Genomic DNA, 20,872 nt, shown 5'->3' with positions numbered 1-20,872 from the left:
GACTACCCGTGTGGAATGAATTGGAGGACTGGGCCTAGGTTACAAGCATTGTATTCATTCATTCTGCTTTTGAAAGGTTAAATTGTAATTTCTAGAAATGACATTTCCATTTCACAATAACTTTTGAAGTTTCAAAATTTGATTGTGTGTGCATGCACTGGCCCCGGATGTGAGATATCCAAGTTCAAGTCCCTGATTGAGAGCAGGGAGGGAGAGAATGAATCTGACTCAGTCCTTTCAAATTTAGAGACTTTGTGTAACCTGAAATGTAGGAAAATGACCAGATCAGATCCAACCTTGACTTGATAACATTTATTTAATATTCTCTGAAATATGCAAGAATTTGAAGAAGCACATAAGCAATCAAATGCAGCCACAGAAAAACCATACTGTGTATAAATAAGATGCACTATGAGAAATACACAATATTGAATGAAACAGTACTATACATTAATAACCTTTGAGAAACTAACAAACTATAGGCTTAGTTTATTCACGATATAAAAACCTTGACTTTTAAAGAAAAATATCGATTCAATCCAATCCTCGGGCCAGAGCCTGTACCCACTAAAGTCAACGGCAGTTTTGCCACTGATTTCAATGAGTATACGATCAGGTCCTTCGTGTGCCTCCACAGGCACTTTAATTGTATATTTTTTTTTTACAAGGCCTAGCTTGAATACTATTACAAAAATGACAAAACGTCAACTCAAAAGTATGTGTCAGCAACTTCCAGAAAAATAATGCAGAAATAGGTTATCTATCCATGCACAGAATAAGGCAAAAGCTAATTCATTCAGGTTAGGAATAATAAATGTTACTAATTTCTTTTTCACAACACAAACATTTTAGACTTTTTTTTTAAATTAATGGATATATTATGCATCATATTATTTTTCATTTTTTCCTATCTCTACTGAGAAAGCTGGCACCGAGATGTCTAAAAGGAACTGTTCATTGATTAAACTTACTGTATTCTGTTCTGTAACAACCACAGAATTTCATCTGGGTTTATTAAGTGTCTACCATGAAAAAACACACACTATTATAAGCTAACAATTTATAGAGTTGAAGGTGCATTAAAATGTAATCCATGAATTTCAAACACTCAGTTTTAAAATATTTTTTCAGACTAAAAGCTGCAGAAAATTAGTTCTTAAATATTCTACAGAAAATTCTGGAACATCTAACATTTTAAATTTCTCACGCTTTCTTCTTCTTAAAAATATTTAAATTAATTTAGTAGCCCATCCTTTTGAAAAATAATCAGAAAAAGATACAGTCGATTACAAATCTTTTGTTTTAATTAGCGTGACCAAAGGTTTGTCATCAGGGCTGTAATCTTCATAAGCAATAGGGGTTGCATCATACATTGCAGGTCGGGATTTCTTTCCAAACCTAAAAGAAGGGGAAAAAAGACTTTGGTGATAAATAGAAGTACATACATGTTAATTGTAATAATCCACTGATTCATGGCTCCCTGTCAGAAAAATCTTTAGGGGAAAACTGTAAATTCTAAACCATATTGCAGTATTTCTTGCAATCAGTAGTGAAAACACAGAAGGAATGTTTGAACTATATGAAACCCAGAAACCAAGCCCTAAAAAGAGCAAGGAACAGATTCTGCACCCCAAGTCATTGGAGGTTTTACCCCTGAATTCAATAGAATCAAAATCAGATACTAAGGGTGAAATCCTAGCTCCTGTGAAATCAGTGGAGAAGCACCCACTGACTACAATGGGCCCAAAATTTCACTTTAAGAGAGTAGCACTTCCAAACAACATTGAGGTTCCCTATTGTCATTTGACACAGTTATCACACACTGTTCATTGTTTTTTTGTCTTCCTATTTGCTATCTAGAAATAGATAAAACTGTATAGTCAGGTTGAATTATGAACTGGTAGATGAAGTGTCAAATAATTCAACTGATACAGTTTTGCTGACTAGATATATCCATTAGAGAGGCAGGTTGAAACTGCAAAGATTCTATAAAAGTTTGGAATGCCGATAAAACATTAATGCCTTTTAGTGCATCACTCTCATGAAATAAAATGTTAGGTAAAAAATATGCTGTAGATATGACCTTACTGTAGAAAAAAATGCCTTCAGAAATAGTTGTAAGTAACTAGGAGCTTTAAATAAAGAAATAGAATCATAGGGATAAAGACATAGAAAAGACCTCAAGTCTATTTTCCTTACAGGGCTCCACCACATAAGACTCTGAAAGTGAAATAGAAGGCCTCTCAATTAATATACAAGGAATTCCTCTACTTTTAGATTCCCATTTAGTTCCCTTCATGCATTAGACATGTTAGCTCTACTACTGAAAAAAACAAGGTGGGTAAGAGAATATCTTTTATTGGACCAACTTATGTTGGTAGAAGGGGCAAGCTTTCAAGCTTCACAGAGTTCTTCCTCAGGTCTGGAAAAGTGTCTCCACTACTGTAAGCTATTCAGGCTGGAAATTGTGACTTAGAAATTGTGATGTTTTGAATAAATTATTTAGGCTAAAACAAAAACCAATCCCATATTGTTTAAAGAATTGTATACAATTTCCTCCTTCTCCTGATTTAGTTCATGGCTGTTTTTGGTGAATTGCACCAACCAAGATGGGTGGAAATCCTATAATTTGAATGATGCAAATCTCATGCAAGGAAAATACTCTAATTCTCAACAAGCCTAGAGTGAAAAACTTGTTTTTACTTTATGACTGACAGCTTTCTTCCATATTGTACACAAAGTTAAATATATTTGGGCCACTGACTTCACCAGGGATGAATCTGTGCTTTAGTTGATATTCCAAGATCTGTGGGACCAAACACTGTTATGACACGTTCCTAATCAATACGATAAAGATGAATTTCTGAACCATTTCTTCCTCTATCATTTTCAGGGGGAGTTAAAGATGCAAATCTTTTAATAGGCATGAAAGAAGATGAAAACTCTCCGGTGATTTATGGTGACATCCTGTCCTTTTTTGACAAAAGCACATTGTAGGTGCTGAGAGCATACTACCGGTTGCACACCTTGTAAAATGCAAGATCCATTCTCCTGTGAAGATCAGGGTGGGCCATGGTTGACTAGCACATGCTAAGACAAGACCACGGCACCTATACTAATTGTTTGTGGCCTGGATGAGCCTTCTAGCTGATAGACACATGCCTTTGATCAGCCAGGCTCTGCTTATAACATTATAGCTAGTTAATATATTACTCAGAGGTCTCAAAATGTAACTATAAATGGGGAATGATTATGGAGCAGGTGTGCTTCTAGTGGAGTCCCGCAGCGATCAGCTCTTGGTTCTATGCCATTTAACATTTTTATCAATGACTTGGAAGAAAACAAAATCATCACCAACAAAGGTTGCAGATGACAAAAAAGATTGACAATATTATGTGATAGGAGTCTATTATTCCCTGTACATGTACCTGCTATTGATTCTAAAAAAAAATTCACACTGTAAAAATACACCCTTCATTTGACATCCACCCACACATGTGTATATAAAGAATATCAAGGCCTATATTTTCCAAAGTGAGTAGTGATTGTGTGTCCAAACTGTGACACCTTAAAAGGAACCTGATTTTCAGAAAGCGCTGAGAACCTGTTCTTTGAAAACAGGCCCCTTAATATGTCTCAGGTTGAACACCTAAACTAAGTCACTTTTGAAAATGTAGGCCTTGGTAGTCTCAATATATATACACGTCTGTGTAAAAGACAACTGTGAAATTGTGATTCCTCCCCTGTTCTGGGAGCACCAATTTATACTGCTTTCTATCCTTCTGAAACAGAAATAAAGACTGAAATCTGCACACTAAATCTTAGAAAAGTACCAGCATGGCAGCTGTATAGTAGATTTTTATATAGCATCAAATGATTTATTTCTCATTTTCCTTTTTTGGCAGCACACAAATATTTGCAATTCAAATATTCCTTTTCATTGACATTAACTAGAATATATTTCACAAAGGTGCAAATAAAAATCCTTTTTATTTACAGGTTCTGGCATTCTCTCTTTTTCTTAACTACTGAATGCTGGCTTCAAAAAATGGTATGAATGCAGTCCCAATCTAAAGGCTTTTTTATGAGCTTATTCACCTTGACTCTCACTGGTTTTACTAAAAGGTGTTCCTATGCAGAGATTAATTCAGAGCGGGCCATATAGGTAAAGGAAAGACCTCCAACAAACAGTCCAGGTCCCAAGAATTGAAAAGTCTGACAGCAGCACTGTTTCACCGTTTCCATCACATCCATCAACAACTTGCAGTGAAAATAGTCAAAGTGCCCTCTACCCACCCCTGGAGCAGGAGAAGCAGTTACCTCACCATACACCTTCCTCTCTACCCCCAAAGAGGGAGGTGGGGGAGTGAATATCCAGTACCCCTTGAAGATAAAGGAGCAGAAGAAAGATTCCAGCCACCAAGCAACCCCCTCCCCACCCAAGATAACATCAAAGGAAGAGGAGGCCCTACAACCTGTAGGGTTAGGGGGCCCTAGGCTTCCAGTGCAGGAGATGCTAGCCAGGGTAGGGAAGAAAGTCCCAAGAAAGGGGATGAGCAATACTTGGGACATTCCAAACTCTGTGCTGAAACATTCAGCTGCTAAGAGCAGCACCAACAGCTGTGACAATTTTTATTTGGGTCGCATATCCCTGCTGTGTACAAGGCCTCAGAATTCTCTTTAAATGTCACCAATGACCACTTCTCCTTACATCTGGGAAAACACTCTTGCACAGAGAATGAACAATACAAAAAACTGGGAAAATATGACCGCCAACCACACTATTGCTAAATCATCCTTTTGCCTGGCATACTAACAGTTCCAGTTATCAGAAGAAGGTGGATGAGAGTAAATACTCTTTCCTGTTCCTGGTTAGAGAACTGAAAGAGGCACAGCCAGAGTACATAAGAAGAGCCCTACTGGGTCAAACCAAAGGTCCACCTAGCCCAGTATCCTCTCTTCCGACAGTGGCCAGTGCCAGGTGCCCCAGGGAATGAACAGTAAATGATCACGTCTGATACATGCGACTGTATCATTAACTGTTCCGTCCATTATTTGGCTTCCATTTTAGCTGCAGGCATACACCATTTCCAGTTCTTATTTGGCTGCCTACTGAAATTAAATATTCAGTTTAAACACACCTACTTTAAACAGCTGTTTGTTACATCAGCATAGGACAAGGGAGGGCAAACTATGGCCCGGGGGCCGGATCTGGCTCATCAGGGCTTTCAATCCAGCCCATGGGATTGCCAGCCCCATGGTGCAGCGGGGCTAAGACAGGCTCCCTGCCTGCCCTGGGCCCGCACCACTCCCAGAAGCTGCCAGCACCACGTCCCTGCAGCCCTGGGGGAGAGGGCTCCATGCGCTGCCCTTGCCTGCAGGGACTGCCCCCTGCAGTTCTCATTGGCCAGGAACCAATGGGAGCTTTGAGGTTGGTACCTGCAGGCAAAGGTAGTGTGCAGTGGAGCCGCCTGCCCCACCCCACTCCCAGGAGCCACTGCTGGATGCTTTGGCCACTTCTGGGATTGACACGGGGCCAGGGCAGGCAGGGAGCCTGCCTTAGCCCTGCTGCGCACTGGGCCAGAGCCCGCACCCTGAACCCCTCCTGCATCCCACACTCCAGCCCCCTGCCCTGAGCCCCCGCCACACCCCTCCTGCACTCCACACTCCTTCTGCACGCCAATCCCCGAGCCCCCTGCTGCATCCTGCACCCCTCCTGCACCCCAACCCCCTGCCAAGCCCACTTCTGCACTCTGTACCCCAACCTCTTGCCCGAGTTCCTTCCTGCACACCACACCCTCTCCCACACCCCACACTCTCTCCTGCACCCCAACCCTCTGCCCCAGCCCTACATTCATGGTCCTGCATACAATTTCCCCACCCAGATGCGGCCTTTGGGCCAAAAAGTTTGCCCACTCCTGGCATAGGAGCAGGATGGAAACTGATTTATAGACTAACACAATGGCCTCCCATGCTGATGGTATTTGCCATTACTATCTCGCAAACAGCAGTTCTAAACTACACATTTTAATCTCAAATGCAATTTACTCATTGTAGTTGGTGTGAAATGTTTTAATTATATTTAGACTGCTGCACTGAACAAAATGCATGCAACTTTCTTTTAAAAACTTTTTCAAATTAATCTATCTTCTTCTTGGGCATCTAGCGCAATGGTATTTGACTGTCTCACAACTATTAAAGTATTTATCCTCACAATATTCTTGCGAGGCAGATATGACTTATACCCACTTAGTGGATGGAAAAACAGAGGCACAGAACAGAGTCACACTAGGAATCTGTGACAGAGGTGAGCACTGAACCCAGATTGCCTGAGTCTCGGTCCAATGATTTAATCACACACAAGATATCAACCCCTGGTATTTTGATGAATTATTTAGGAATTTTGTTTTGTTTTGCTAGGTGTCAAAATAATTTTGAAAAATATATGCAACAAAACAAATAAAATTTCCCAAATGCATTATTCATTATTACCCAAAGTACATGGATGATAAAGTATGGAATTTTGATATGTAGATTTTGAAATGTGTAAATATAACAAGAAAAATAAAAACTTACAAAATAAAACAAAATACTTGCACACTTCCCAAACTGAAACACCTTATAGACTGATGTAAAGGGATAGATTCATCTCTCAGTTACACTGTGTACATCCAGAACTCTACTGCCTTCAATGGAGCGGCACTTGATTCACACTGTTTAACTGAGACCAGAGTATAGCCCAGATATAACGATAAGCAATTAAAATAATGCTATATTCTAATTTGGAAGCAGTGGAGCCTTTATATTTGTCAATAGCAATTATCTGATGCTGTGCTACTACACAAGAATTTGAAGTAGATATAGCAAAGAGATTCCATTTACTTTCCCTTTCCCCACAACAAACCTGGCATGTCGGATAGAAGCAATTGCACTACTAAATTCACTGTCAATGCTTCTACAATTGTAGAACTCCTCATAGGCTGGCCTGGAAGAGCCTTGGTATTCAATGCGGCTGATGCGACATATCCCCACAATCAGAATGATCAGCATTAGAACAAATGCGACACAGAGGGCTCCAATTATGATGTAGAGGGAATGACGAGGCATGTTCGTTAGACTCTCTGCCATGTGCCCAGACTTCCACTGCAGATCTGGCAATAATACATAAATAAATACAAAAATGAAATTATTATTTCCTGTTGAATAGAAGTTTTGGGTGCATTCATTTCCAACATTTCTGTACAGACTTCTGTTGTTAATGATATTCTACTTTAAAATTATATTTTACATTTGAGGCGCAGCCTTGGACATAACTGTATTTAACATGTTGTAAATACCAGTATCACAAAATCTGAAAGATAATTTTGATTTTAGTTGGCCCTGTAACTGCTGATTGATGATCATCAGTTGCAATAGATACAAGAGCAGGGTTCTAATTACTGGCTCTGCCACTGATTTTCTCTATAGCCCTGAGCAAATCACTTAACTTCTCTGTACCTCCATTTTCCCATCTATACTTTCATCATTTATTCATAGCTTTCAAAGTCAGAAGGAAATTACATCTTCTAGTCTGCTCTTCTGTTTAAAACAAAGGTCACAGAATTCCACACAGCTACCCTGGAATTAAGACTTGTGTTTGACTGAATCCAGAAAGGCATTCAGTCTTGATCTGAAGACTTCAAGAGAGAGAGAATCCACCACTTCCCTTGGTAGTTTGTCCAATGGTTTATCAACCTCACTGTTAAAAATTGATGCCTGACTTCTAATTTGAATTTGTCTGTCTTTAACTTCTGGTCATTGCTTCTTCTTCTGCCTTTCTCAGCTAAATTAAAGCCCTTTGGTACCCGATATTTTCTCCTTGTGAATGTACTTCTACACCATAATCAAATCACCTCTCAAACAGATTGAGTTCTGTAAGTCTTTTGCTGTATGGCATTTTCTCTAGCTCTTGAATAATTTTTGTGGCTCCTTTCTGCATCCTCAAATTTTTCAACAGCTGTTTAAAAAAAAGGGGACACCAGAACTGTATCCAGTGTTGGCGTCACCAATGCTATACACAAAGGTAAAATCATCTCTCTACTTCCATTCACTATTCCCCTCGTTTATACATCCAAAGACTGCATTTGCCCTTTTTGCCACATCAGTTCATGGCGGGAGGGGCGGGGACGGGACTCATATTGAGTTGCTTGTCCACTATGACCCCTAAAATCCTTTTCAGAGTCACTGTTTCCAGGTTTCAGAGTAGCAGCCGTGTTAGTCTGTATTCGCAAAAAAGAAAAGGAGTACTTGTGGCACCTTAGAGACTAACATTTATTTGAGCATAAGCTTTCGTGAGCTAGGATACAGTTCCCTATTCTGTAGGTATGACTTGCACTCTTAGATTTATGACCTTGCACGTAACTGTATCAAAACACATTTTGTTTGAATGGGTCCAGCTTACCAGATCACTCTATATGACTTGCCCTGTCCTCATCATTATTTACCATTCTGCCAATATTTGTCTCATCAGCAAGTATTATCAGCAGTGATTTATATTTACTTCCAGAGCATGCTCCAGATCTTCTTGGAATCAGAGAATTGTCGGATTGAAAGGGACCTTGAGAGTCTCTGTGCTCAAGGAAGGATTAAGTATTATCTAGACCATCTCTGACAGATGTTTGTCTAACCTGCCCTAAAAAATCTCTAGTGACAGAGATCCCACAAAAATCTCCAGTGATGGAGATTCTCGCTCAACAGCTTTGAGACACTCACTTTTATGTAGCACTTTAAAACCAACAATTGCTACTATTACTTCACTTGCAAAAAAAAAAAAAAAAAAAAAGAATCGTTCTTGGACACAATTAAATAATTTAAAGGACTCCTGCAGGGCAAAGCAGCTGGAAATACTGGTAAAAGAGGTTCCTGTGTGGAGTAACTTTCTCATTGATTTGCGAGCATATATCTCAAAGGGTTTGCAAAAAATTAAAGACCCAACTATTAAACTATTAAGTCTTTCAAGCAGTGCAATATACAGCCATAAACAAGTAGACTTACTTGATTATAGGCAATCCAAGTCCTGAGCTTCCCATACTTTCTACCCAAGGAAGCAAAAAAGAACAGTTTTTAAATCTCAGCTACACGTCCTGGGAGACTACAGTTGTCTGCCTTGGATAACATAAGCAGGATTCACTTGCAAAGAAAGCATTTCAGTACTCCGTGTGTGAGATCCAGATAAGGAGATAGCGTACCCCTGGTGTATCCTCACATTAGACTGATGCCTTTGAACACAAGCCTATTATTTTTGCATCAAAACATTTCCACTTCATTTCAGCTATTTAATCATCAGGAAAAATCACATAAACAGTACTGAGTCTCTGCATGTTTTATGTTGGGTGATTGGACTCTAAATAAACAGATTTTGTTTTATAATACAGTCAAAGTTCATTTAGGGCCAGACTGCTCCTAGCCCTTACAAAGGTACGCGAGGGCGAGGAGGTGGAAGGATCCACCACAATTGCAGTCCCTGTGCTCAAAGAGAAAAGCTGCTCCCTTCCTTACTCCTCTGGGGTGCCCCAAAGGGATAAGGAGGTGAGATCCTGGCTTTAGCCCCCTACACATACAGAACTAACTGATCACATTGCAGGAAGCACCCTGGACCTGATAAAGGAATTACAGTACTGAGCAGGCATAGGCTGTGCAACCCCTTTGCATCCTCTCTGAGGCTGAATGCCTCATGTGGTTTTCTTACAGGATGGTACCTTAAATAAAAGACTAAGCCCTTAGTTTAGAGGTGACTTTTTGTATCTTATCTGCTCCATCTCCTTTCATCAAGGTACTGCTGATATCTAAACTGACTGGAAGATTTGAATCTTCCATTGCTTGCTTGTAGTCCTCAAATCCGGTGATTTCTATCACTGGTCAAACTACCTCCAGTTGAATATCACCTCTACCCCATCTGTTGTAAACTCTTGACAATCTTTTAAAATGTTAAGGGTGGGCTTTGGGGTCCCCCCCACAATTGCTACGATAGAACTGAATGTTTTCATGGCTCCTGCAGGCATTGTAAATGGCTTGGAACCAGTGCTCAATCTCAGTGAACGGAGATCCATTTGGACGCACAAGTCTGACACTGTGTCTATAATTTATTTTCACCTCATGATTGAACCTGCCATGTCAGATTCCATCCACCATGCTTAAATGGCCCACTGAATACTTAAAACCAGACTGGGGCAAAGCACTTAATAATATACTGTGGGATTATGGACTTATTTATTATGTCAAAGGTGTCTTAGAGTTGCTGTTGCCAATAGATGACTGATTTTAGGAGCTCATCTGCTGGTGGCATCTGGGGACAGAGTCCTGATTACTGATTGACCATGTATAGCAGTGGTACAAAAGGAGGCTACAGGGTATTCAAAAATCACTTGGACAATGGTGCGAGGAAATAGTGAGGTTATAACATCAGGTAGGACAGCTCAGTGACAGGCTGAGAGGGAGGTAAATGGGCAGTGTTCTTGTTTCTGTGGAGATGATGAAAGATTGATGCCACTATTTCCTCAAGTTTGTGTTTGCTCAGAATATCTTGTACCCTTTGTACAGCTGAGTAAGCTTTCAAGGCTGCTTGTTTGTATTTGCTTTTGCACAGAACCCTGAAATTCTGATCAATCTCTACCACAAAGCATTTAATTATGTAACGTTTTTAAGGATTTAATATTGTAATGTTCTCTGCTTGCTAGTGAATGAAATTGCCCAGCTGTGTGGAGTTTATTTCTGTTTTGGAAAAGCCTTTGTTTTTGCTCCATAGCACATCTATCAGACACTGTTCTATCAGATTGTAAAATACACTCGGCCAAATTCAGACCTAATGTCAGCAGATATATCTCCACTGGAGGCAAGGAAAACCTGATTCTGACCCACTGTCTTCAATCTCTGGATGATAAGGATGTGAGGAATTTCTTCTGTTCTTTTTCCATAGATAAAATCTGAAAGATGCATGGCACATATTCCAAAGATTAAGAAGAAAGTGGTGGTGACTCAAATTTATGATCTTCTCAGTTGTCACAGCAACCATGATAAGATTCAGTAAGATTGTAGATTATGACATATACATATATACTCCTAGGATTACTCTGTAAATGATTTTCTCTGAGTAATACTATCGTTTAACTTTCCTTGCTGATTATCCATATCTGTAGCGTCTGAAAAGATATTAGTGCTGAAAGATAATGTGTAGACACTAAGTGGTTTATAAATGGACAATTTTATACATAGTTGCAAACTTTAACCTTACATTAACCTCATTGGCCAAGAGTATTTAATTTTAGTGGGAAAATTTTTCTCTTGTGTAACTCAGGTTGGTTGCAGTGTCCCTCTAGGATTTATTTTTAATTCCATTGTTTTTCAGTAGACACTGCTGTCACTGGGAAAGACCTCAAAATGATGTGGGGTTTCATTGGGAGGCAAATTATTTCTTACTGAATTGACTGTCTGGAGAATATTTGGAAGATAGTTAAAGGATACAGTTTAACAGGTAGTTGAAGAGCCTTAACCCTGAAATACCTGTAAAAACAATAACCCCAGTGTAACAGATAGTTGGACCAGTTGTGAAAAAGCTGCACAGGATGTGGAGCTGCCAATTTTAGACAGTTTCTCTGCAAAGGGATGAAGTAATGCACAATCTCACCAGCCTCCTTTCTGATTAACAGCAGCTCATCATAAAAGGCAAGGCTGGATCAGTTTAGGAATGTGGCTGAGTTACACCACCAACTCCATTTCCTGTGAAAGTCTGGAACTCGACTTCATCGCATGTTTGAGTCAATCAGGTCAGGAGGGTGGATCAATCACATGAAGCTAGTGCTTCGGTGGTGAATTTAATTTCCAGTGTGTCAGTATGTGGAAACTGCTGAGGCTGTCTGATGGATGGTCCTCTTGGCTCTGACAATGAGGTATACACTGCTGAAATGGAGGCAGGTTAGTTGAGATATAAAAATCAATAGGCCAAATTGAGACAATACACAATAGGATCAACTCCAGTCAAGTCAACTGTGGCCTGGTCTGCACTAGACAATTGGGTTGGTTTAATTACACTGGTCAGGGGTATGAAAAATCCACACTCCTTAGCAGCATAATTAAGACAACCTAAATCCTTGTATAGACAGCACTAGGTCAATGGAAACATTCTTCCATTAACTTAGCTACCACTAGGGAGGTGGATTATCTATGTTGACAGGACAACCTCTTCCCCCAGTGTAAATAGTGTCTATCCTGAAGCACTGCAGCTGTGCCACTGTCGTGTTTTAAATGTACACAAGCCCTGAGTCATGCCCATTTATACCAGGTTTGAATATGGCCCTTTTCTTTTGTAGGTATACTAAAAATTGCACTTGGCCTCTAACCATTTAGTCATTTCTCAGACAACTCAAAGACAGAGAAAACGAGTTACCTGAGGTACACGGCTCTTTTGAAAAATCTATTGAAGATTAAGTGTTTTCAATCCTATTCTGAAAAAAGATTTCTTCAGAAATCCATCCAGATTTATTTTAGTAATCCTTTATATACAAGCTGAAATCCTGGCTCTTTTTTTTTTTTTTTTTTTTTTTTAAAGTTTAAGTGTTTTTAAGGTATAAATTTAATTCTGTAGATTTACACCAAGTGCTGAACTTTTTTGGTTTGTATTATATTTATGTTTGACTGTTGTAAAGTGCCACATGTAGGTTTTCTAGGCGGGTGCCCTATAAATGACATGTTATTTGCAGAGGCAAGGTGGGTGAGGTAATATCTTTTATTTGACCAACTACTGTGGGTGAAAGACATAAGCTTTCAAACTTACACAGAGCTCTTCTTCAGGTCTGGGAAAGAGTGTCACAGCTAAATGCAAGGTGGAACAGATTGTGTAGCATGAGGCATTAACATGTTGTAAGAGGCCATACCTCTGCAGTCATAGGACAAAGGACGGTTAGTATGGTATAGATTGCTGCAATGAACTACAAATCCAGTGTCTTTATTGATGTTTAATGTCTAACAAAGTTACAAATTTAAGTTCCCAGGCTCATCTCTTGAAGATAGTGTGCAAGTTTTCTTTGAGGACAAGGATTGAGGGGTTATATATGGAGTGATCGTTTTGTGAAAAATGTTGGCCTGCCGCCAATAGGGTGTTTTGTCTTTTATCATTTTTTTGTGTGAGTTCATTAGAGAGTATAGTGATTGTCTTGTTTCACCCACATAGTTGTTACAGAGGCATTTAGTGCACTGGATGAGGTACACCGTATTTTGTAATAGGCCTATGTAGGACACAGGTATCTTAAAGGGTGTGTTGTGGGGGGGTATTTATTACGGTAGCAATGGAGAAAGATGCAAAACCTGCAGACTGTTGTTATGGCTTGGTGTTGGTGGGTCCTGGTCAGTGGGGATCTTACTTCCAATGATGGACTTGGCAAGGTTGGAGGGGTTGTTTGAAGACCAGAAGAGGGGATTTACAGTACCTAATAGTATAAATCTATTTTCTAAACATTAACATGGCAGGTAAATAGCTATAGGCTCCTGATTGCAGCATCAGCAGGTGATATTATCCAAGTCATTAACACTAAGATGTCTATAGGGCCACCACTGGTGAGAATGGGGTGGAAGACAGACATGGCTATTGGCCTAGGCCCTGTCAGTGGGACTTTGAAACACACTAACACAGTAAGTCTCACTATACAGCAGTAGTAAGTGTCATCAGTGCATGTAGCTGCTATAGAAGAGATCCAACGAGGGGTTACTGCTGGTGAAGGCAATGCTTAAGGAAGCCAGGGATATAATGTGAAGATCAGACCTTGATCATCCAGGACACAACTGGGGTGAAACGCACAATCCATTGAAGACAATGACAAGACTCCCATTGATTTCCATGTCTGAGTGCAAGCAGGGTTAAGCCGAGAGACAGATAGTTCTCCCCACTGAGCAGAATGAGGTCTAAGCTCTGTGTGCACCTGTGTGCTCCCTTACTTACAAATGGGTAAATGAGTAGAGTGGATGTCTTAGAATCATGGGCCTAGGCATGAATCTCATCTTGCTAATCAGGCACATAATGCATCTCTACACTGCAAAAAAAGGTGTGTTCTTAACTCAGATCTAGTTAAGATAGCAGTGAAGACACGCCAACTGTGCTTTTAACTTGGATTAGCACCTTAAGGTAACGCCTATAGAAGAGCCTGGGGTTGAACTCAAGCTACTAATGCAGTTAAAAGCTGAGTTGCTGTGTCTTCATTGCTATTTTAACCTGAGTTAGATACCCTGAGTTAAGAACACACTTTTTTTTGCTGTGTAGATGTACCCTTAGCAATAAATTCCCCTCACAAGCTTTCTCCTCTGATCAGGCAGGAGTAATTTTTCAGATGTGCAGCAGAGGAGGCTTCCCTTGCTCTCGGTCCTGCTCATCACTTTTCCCCTTCTGCTTATACACGCAGGACCCTACCTGAGGACCAAGCCCGCAGTGGATCTAGAAGTCTGGATACAAAGGAGGATCCCTGAACAGATGCTGCTAATTTCATAGCTCAGCTTTGCAGTGCCCAGTAAGTACATAGCTCTGCCTGTCTTCCTTTTATGTGTTTTAATTCCATTCCATAATAGTAATGCAATTATTATATCAAGGTACTCCTGGGAATGTATTTCTAGAGGATTACTGCATATCTCAAGGAATTAAAATCATTTTTCTGTCAGCCCACTGCCTACCACATAAGGAAGCTGCAGTCACTCAGAATGGTATTGCCTTATTGATTACATAGATGTGCCAAGTTCAGGTATCACTATGCCTGAGCAGGACTCACAGACCTATTGAAGGCTCATCTCTGCCTCGCAGAAGCAATTCTATAAGAGGACCTGTAGAAGGCACTGCACCTAAGAGCTCCCTGGACTGCAGCACGCACTGCCTTCTAACAGGCAGCATGCACTGTCTGCAAATCAAAGGTGAGACACACAATGGATTTATTATCTTGGGAGTGGCCAGCAGTGCTATCCAGAAGCAGAAATCAAAGGATTGCAAGAGACCCTGCAAAAGGACTCAAGATGGCAAGGAAAACTTTGTACAGAGACCAAACATAATTTAGCCCTTGAAGTGGTTGATATCATCAACACTGTACCTTTAATGGTTTGTAATTGTGCTGTCCTGTGATTAATCAATGAAACTGAATTCACGAACAACAAATGCATAGATTTAGGCATTAATCTAGCAAATGCTTACACGATAAAAAGTATGGAGTGATTACGCTCCAACAGAAGGGTGAGCAGAGGTGACATGTGAGTAGAAGTAAGGTTGAGCTTTAGGCACTGCCTGTGCAGAAATCAGTCTCAAGAGCATAGGATTTAAAAAGAAAAGGGTTTGGGTGGAAAGTGGCCATATCTAAGGAGACATGGTCCAAAATCTGATCCCCCTATTATAGAGGAGCTTAACTACACATGTACTTCTTTGGCTTTACTCCAGTAGGATTAACTTTGTGACATTCTGCCAGGTTCTCACTAATGCAGGATGGGATTCTCCTGAGTACCTTCTGTTCATTCCTTTTTATCTTGCACTTATTCATGCAACAGTCTGCAACTGCACTGGGCAGCTTCAAGGCCTTAAATCAATCTGAGTAACTATCTGATATTTGGAAGGGATCCTTCACTGTAGTATGTGAACAGTGAAATGGTCAAATATACCATTAAACTTCCCAGTAAAGGAGACAGAAGTGCTGTCAAAGACCAAAAACAAGGCCTCAGTGAAGCATAAACATAGGGCCTGCTTTTCAGATGTGCATTTCATCTGCAGCATCAGCTGAAGTCAATGGGAGTCTCTGAAATCAGGCCCAGTGGTAAGCTGGAACTGGTTGTTAAATTTAGAAGCCCTTTTAGAACCGGTTGTCCCTCCCTTCTTAATTTAACAACTGGCCAAAAGTGGCACCTTAGGCGCTGACTCCGTGGGTGCTCCGGGGCTGGAGCACCCATGGGGAAAATTTGGTGGGTGCAGCTCCCCTCCCCGCCCCGCCCCAGCTCACCTTCACTCTGCCTCCGCCCCTGAGTTATGCTCTGCCCTGCTCTGCTTCTCGCCTTCCCCCCCCCCGGTTTCCCGTGAATCAGCTGCTCGTGTGGGAAGCCTGGGAGGGCTGAGAAGCAGGCGGCGGCTTCACGCTCAGGCCCAAGGTGGTGGAGCAGAGGAGAGCTGGGGTGGGGGGGCACAAGGAGGGCTGCCCACACCGCAGCAGGTAACCCGGGGGGGGGAGGAACAGGGGAACCGCTCCCTGGCCCAGCTCATCTCTGCCTCCCTGGGCCTGAGCGCGAAGCCACAGCCTGCTTCTCAGCCCTCCCAGGCTTCCCGCGCCAACAGCTGATTCGCGGGAAGCGGGCGGAGAAGCAGAGCGGGGCAGTGTTTTCAGAGGCAGAGGTGGAGGCAGAGCAGAGGTGAACTGGGGCCGGGCATGGGCCAGGGTGGGGAGCTGCTGGTGGGAGCTCTGCACTCACCAAATTTTCCCCGTGGGGGCTCCAGCCCTGGAGCACCCATGGAGTCGGCGCCTAAGGCACCACTTTTGATGTGGTCAGTGAGGGGAGCGGCCACTCGCCCCGAGCTATGCTACCGGGCTCCTAGGAGCCAGAGGGACCTGCCGGATGCTTCCCGGGAGCTGCCCCAGGTGAGTATTGCCGGGACTCCCCACCTCACCACCCGGCAGGTCCCTCTGGCTCTCAGGGGCGGGGTGGGTAGACACCCACTACGGTGGCCCACGAGACCCTCCTGCCCAGTTCTGGAGGCAGTCATGGGATGGGAGGGGGTGCATGCGGCAGGGGTCTGGGGCAGGCCACGTGAGGAGGGAACTGGTTGTTAAGATTTTGGCAGCTCATTACTGATCAGGCCCGTAAGCTTTACGTTTAGCGAGTTAAGGTATAATCACAATTGTGAAATTAAACTTTGCAATCACTAGGTGCACCAGTCAAAATTTTCAGACATGGCCACCAATTTTGGGTGCCCGTCTTGAGACACTTTGGGTTCAATTTACAGAAGTGCTGAGCACCTACAGCTCACACTGACTTCTGCTGGAGTTATGGGTGCTCAGCACTTCTGAAAATCAGACATATGGTGTCTCAAAGTTGAACACCTAGAAACAGAAGCACCTAAAAATCAGTGGACACTTTAGAAAGTTTGGTCTAAAAGACTAATTCCAGGATTTTATGCAACTTTGCTACATTATAATTCTTTTTAGAGTGCATTTTCCTTCATTCTGTGCATATCGAGGTATTGTTTAAGAACTGCCTACGATTCTTTTAGTATAATTTTGGTCCATTATTAGAAATTTCCCAGACAATGAGTTATACATATATCAAAAGGCTATTACAAAGCAACACAAACAATCTTCGTAACACTTACGAATTTCACAATTTGCTCCAACCCAGCCATGTGGACAATGGCACGTATAACCATTGGGTTGGTCTATGCAAGTCCCAGCATGGTGACACGGATTGCTGTCACAGTCATTTATATCAAATTCACATTCTTCACCTTAAAGTAAAAAAGAAAGATGCTTGTGGATGTATCATGTGTCAAGCCAGTTGTGTCATTTCAGTCACTAAAAGCAAAAGTTAGCTAGATTCACAATGTTGTCATTAATATTAGTTATTTCATCTTCATATATCAAACATTTATTGAAAGAATAAAGACCACATTTGTGACATTTTTTGTTGAATTAGCTGAACATCTATAATTTTCTTTGGTGAAATAATATTTTGCAGTTAAATATCACTTTCCATCTCAGAATCTCAACATGCTTTTACAACTGTCAAAGAACTAGGTCTCAGATACCACTAATTGACTTCACTAAGTTCACCCCGATCACCTGTCTTCCAGGCCTTTACTTGAAACACAAGACCATCCTTCTTCCCCAGTCAAATGTGATAGAACAGTTTATCACATATTACCCCATGTTCTATTCTAGTCAGTACACTAAGACCAGCTAATACAATCAATTCATTAGCTATTAAGGGCTACCATGAAGTGGAAGACTCAAGTCCTATTTAAGTTTGTGGAAGGACCACACAGGATCAGGCCCAAAATAATATTCTCCTGTTAATCTAACAGAAAGCAGCATATGATATAAAACAATAAATATGTGTTTATATATTACTGACAAATTGACAGTTATCTTTTACATAATTGACTGATCATCAAGACAGATGTAAATTAGCTTAAAAGCAGTGTGTTTGGATTATGCCAATCATATTAATTTGAAAATGAGGCAAAATGACTAAATTGGCTGCATACCTTTGCTCTGGATGTGCAAATTGATGAATATAAGCACTTCAGAGCTCACAACAAACACATATTATGTAACAAAATGAAGCCCTTATTTAGAGCCCAATAATAGTTCAAGGTAGACAGATCTGCCATTTTTAATACCATCCAATTAGTATATTTGCTTACCTGAGCATTTTTAAACTGTTATTTTTAAAATCTAGTCTCAAACAGATGCGGCACACACAATGTTGAACAGCTGTTTACCTTAGTGAATTCTCTAGTAGCAGCTACATTTTGCTGCTACATTTTTTAAAGCTAAACCAATTCTATGCAATATTAACAACTTTCAGTCTTTCAAGGTTGATTATAACCCAGCAATGTCCAAATTAATTAGTTTCCTGAAATAAATATAATCCTTTATGTCTGTGTAGAAGACTTGGAGGTGATTGCCTATTAACTAGACCATTTGTAAAACTGTCTCTTTATTAATTGGGCAATCAGTTTCTGGGGAAAAGAGACTGTGATATAAAACTACTACAAACTACAGAACTGTGCAATAAATGTACCACAGCTCTGCATATGAGAACTAATAAGTGCAAAGATATTTTTAAAGGTTTAGAACCAAGGTCAGCCCTTGGATATATACAATACACATGGCTTCCATTTATTTTTCTAGGACTTGCAAGATTCTCTTTAGAACACATCATTACCATTCCTTAGTTGTCCCAGGAGGTCACTCTTGTGCTTTCTCCAGGAGCTAAGTACACCACCTCTGTAACATTCCAGCCCATTCCAAGCTATAAAGTGAAAGATCAATGGCCAAATTCTGCAGTGACTTACACCCAGGGAAGGTTGCACAGAAGTAAATGGATTACATCCTGCTCTCTCACACTGGTGTAAGACAGAAGAATTTGATATAATGAGGTTATAAGCACAGAACTGGGCTACAAGACAATGGAGGACTCCAGTCTTCTCCATTACAGTGCATCCCAAATAGACCAGCAGATCACCTGCCTCTCTTCCAATCTATAATGGAGATGGTGGAAGAGCACAGTGCTCCTCCACAGTGTTTCTTAGTTATAAGGTGTCCCTTTGCTGGAAACTATAGGAACAATAATGGAAACCTTAGTAATGAATGGGGAGGTTGCCACCAAGTGAGATCACTACTAGACAGATAATAGGGGCTAGTGTTGGGCCCATGTTTTAAAGACTCAGCTTGTGGCAGCTACTCTTAACGCCTACAGGTCCTGTTTCTAGGTCTGCAGCTTTTCTATGTATTTGTTAAAGTATATACAATAGAGGGTCTTTGCATTTAAAAACATCAAACAAAGAGTAGGTCATTAAAAACATATCTGAAGGAGAAACCATAAGAGGTTTCAAAACTTCATACTTCTTATTTAAATATCCCAATCCAGCATCAAAAATCTTTTAACAGCATGTTCTCAAATGTCATTAGACTACAAAAAATGTTACAAAATGTAACTGATTTTAAGCCATAACCACTTCCACAGGCATGTTAAAGGAAAAAAACAATTTGATACAGATATGATATGAAAAACAAAGTTAGGATTGACAATATACAGCAGTATTAATCATCTTAATGTACAATGACAGGCATGCATGTCCAATGGAAATGGGCTACTAGATGAAAAAGAACATGAGCCAATGGATATCATGCCCTGAGATTGCTAGGCTCTCAGCTGAAAGGAAACCTATTAGCAAAAATTGTTAATGAAGTTATAAAGTCATTTAGGAGTTATTTGTGTTTGGCACAAAAGACAGTGAGCACCTGATGCCAAGTAACAACATTTAGTATTTGCATTTCTACAGTGTTATACAGACATTTTTATCAAGACAGTTCCAAACAACATTTAAAACATAAATTCACATCCAGTGATTGTCTGAACTACTGAGAAAGGTTGAGTCAAGGGCCAGGTTTTTTCTTCCACTTATCCAGGAATAACTCTATTGACGTCAGTTAAATTATACATAAAACTAGTCTGAGGAGAGAATCAGGCCAAAAAGCCTTGGTTTTGCAATGTTTTAATAGGAAATTTCAAATATCAATAATACTGAGAATAATGAAGTCTTGGCTAAAATATTATATGATAGATGATGGCATTTTGTTGTCAGGAAATACTAGCACATTTTAGGAGAACTGAATTTTTCAGATATTTCATTGCAATAGCTAAACTTTTACCTCTATTGCTCAACTTCATTTCCTAAAAAGCCCGAAGCAAACATCTTTATTAAAAAATTTTAACATGTGTTAACCAATGGCAACTCAGTCACATCAGTGTAAAGCTGAAATTGACTGAAATAGAGTTATTCTGGAGAGTACCTCAGAGGTGAATGTTGCCCTATGTATAAAAAGAATATGTGGACCAATATTAAATAACTTCAATACTCAAACTTTACCATAGCACCAGTAATACAGAAGAAGAAATGAATTCTCTTATCAATAGATGCCTGTGTCGTTAGTAACACAGACCTTCCAGCAGTTCATAGTTTCATAGATTCCAAGGTCAGATCATCTAAGTCTGACCTCTTGTATGACACAGGCCATAGAACTTCCCCAAAATAATTAGATAAACATCCAGTCTTGATTTAAAAATTGTCAGTGTTGGAGAATAGATTGAGCTCTGAGTCTATCAC

The 20,872-nt window shown here is 40.5% G+C and overlaps 1 protein-coding gene across 1 annotated transcript in view; it reads right to left on the bottom strand.

The window, feature by feature from the left end:
• Positions 1–297: 297 nt before the first annotated feature.
• The window catches only part of DNER (delta/notch like EGF repeat containing), a 292,812-nt gene continuing 272,237 nt past the window's right edge, over positions 298–20,872 (bottom strand). The window contains exons 11-13 of the mRNA XM_038417626.2: positions 17,354–17,485; positions 6,905–7,151; positions 298–1,398 (exon numbers count right to left, since the gene is read on the bottom strand). Of these exons, the coding sequence (XP_038273554.1) occupies positions 1,287–1,398; positions 6,905–7,151; positions 17,354–17,485 (491 nt within the window). The 3' untranslated portion in view covers positions 298–1,286. The remainder of the gene's footprint in view (positions 1,399–6,904; positions 7,152–17,353; positions 17,486–20,872) is intronic.

This window comes from Dermochelys coriacea, chromosome 9, assembly GCF_009764565.3.
Source record: "Dermochelys coriacea isolate rDerCor1 chromosome 9, rDerCor1.pri.v4, whole genome shotgun sequence".
Lineage (NCBI taxonomy): Eukaryota > Metazoa > Chordata > Testudines > Dermochelyidae > Dermochelys > Dermochelys coriacea.
Note: the sequence above shows the minus strand (reverse complement) of the source record. Positions and strands in the feature narration are given on the sequence as shown.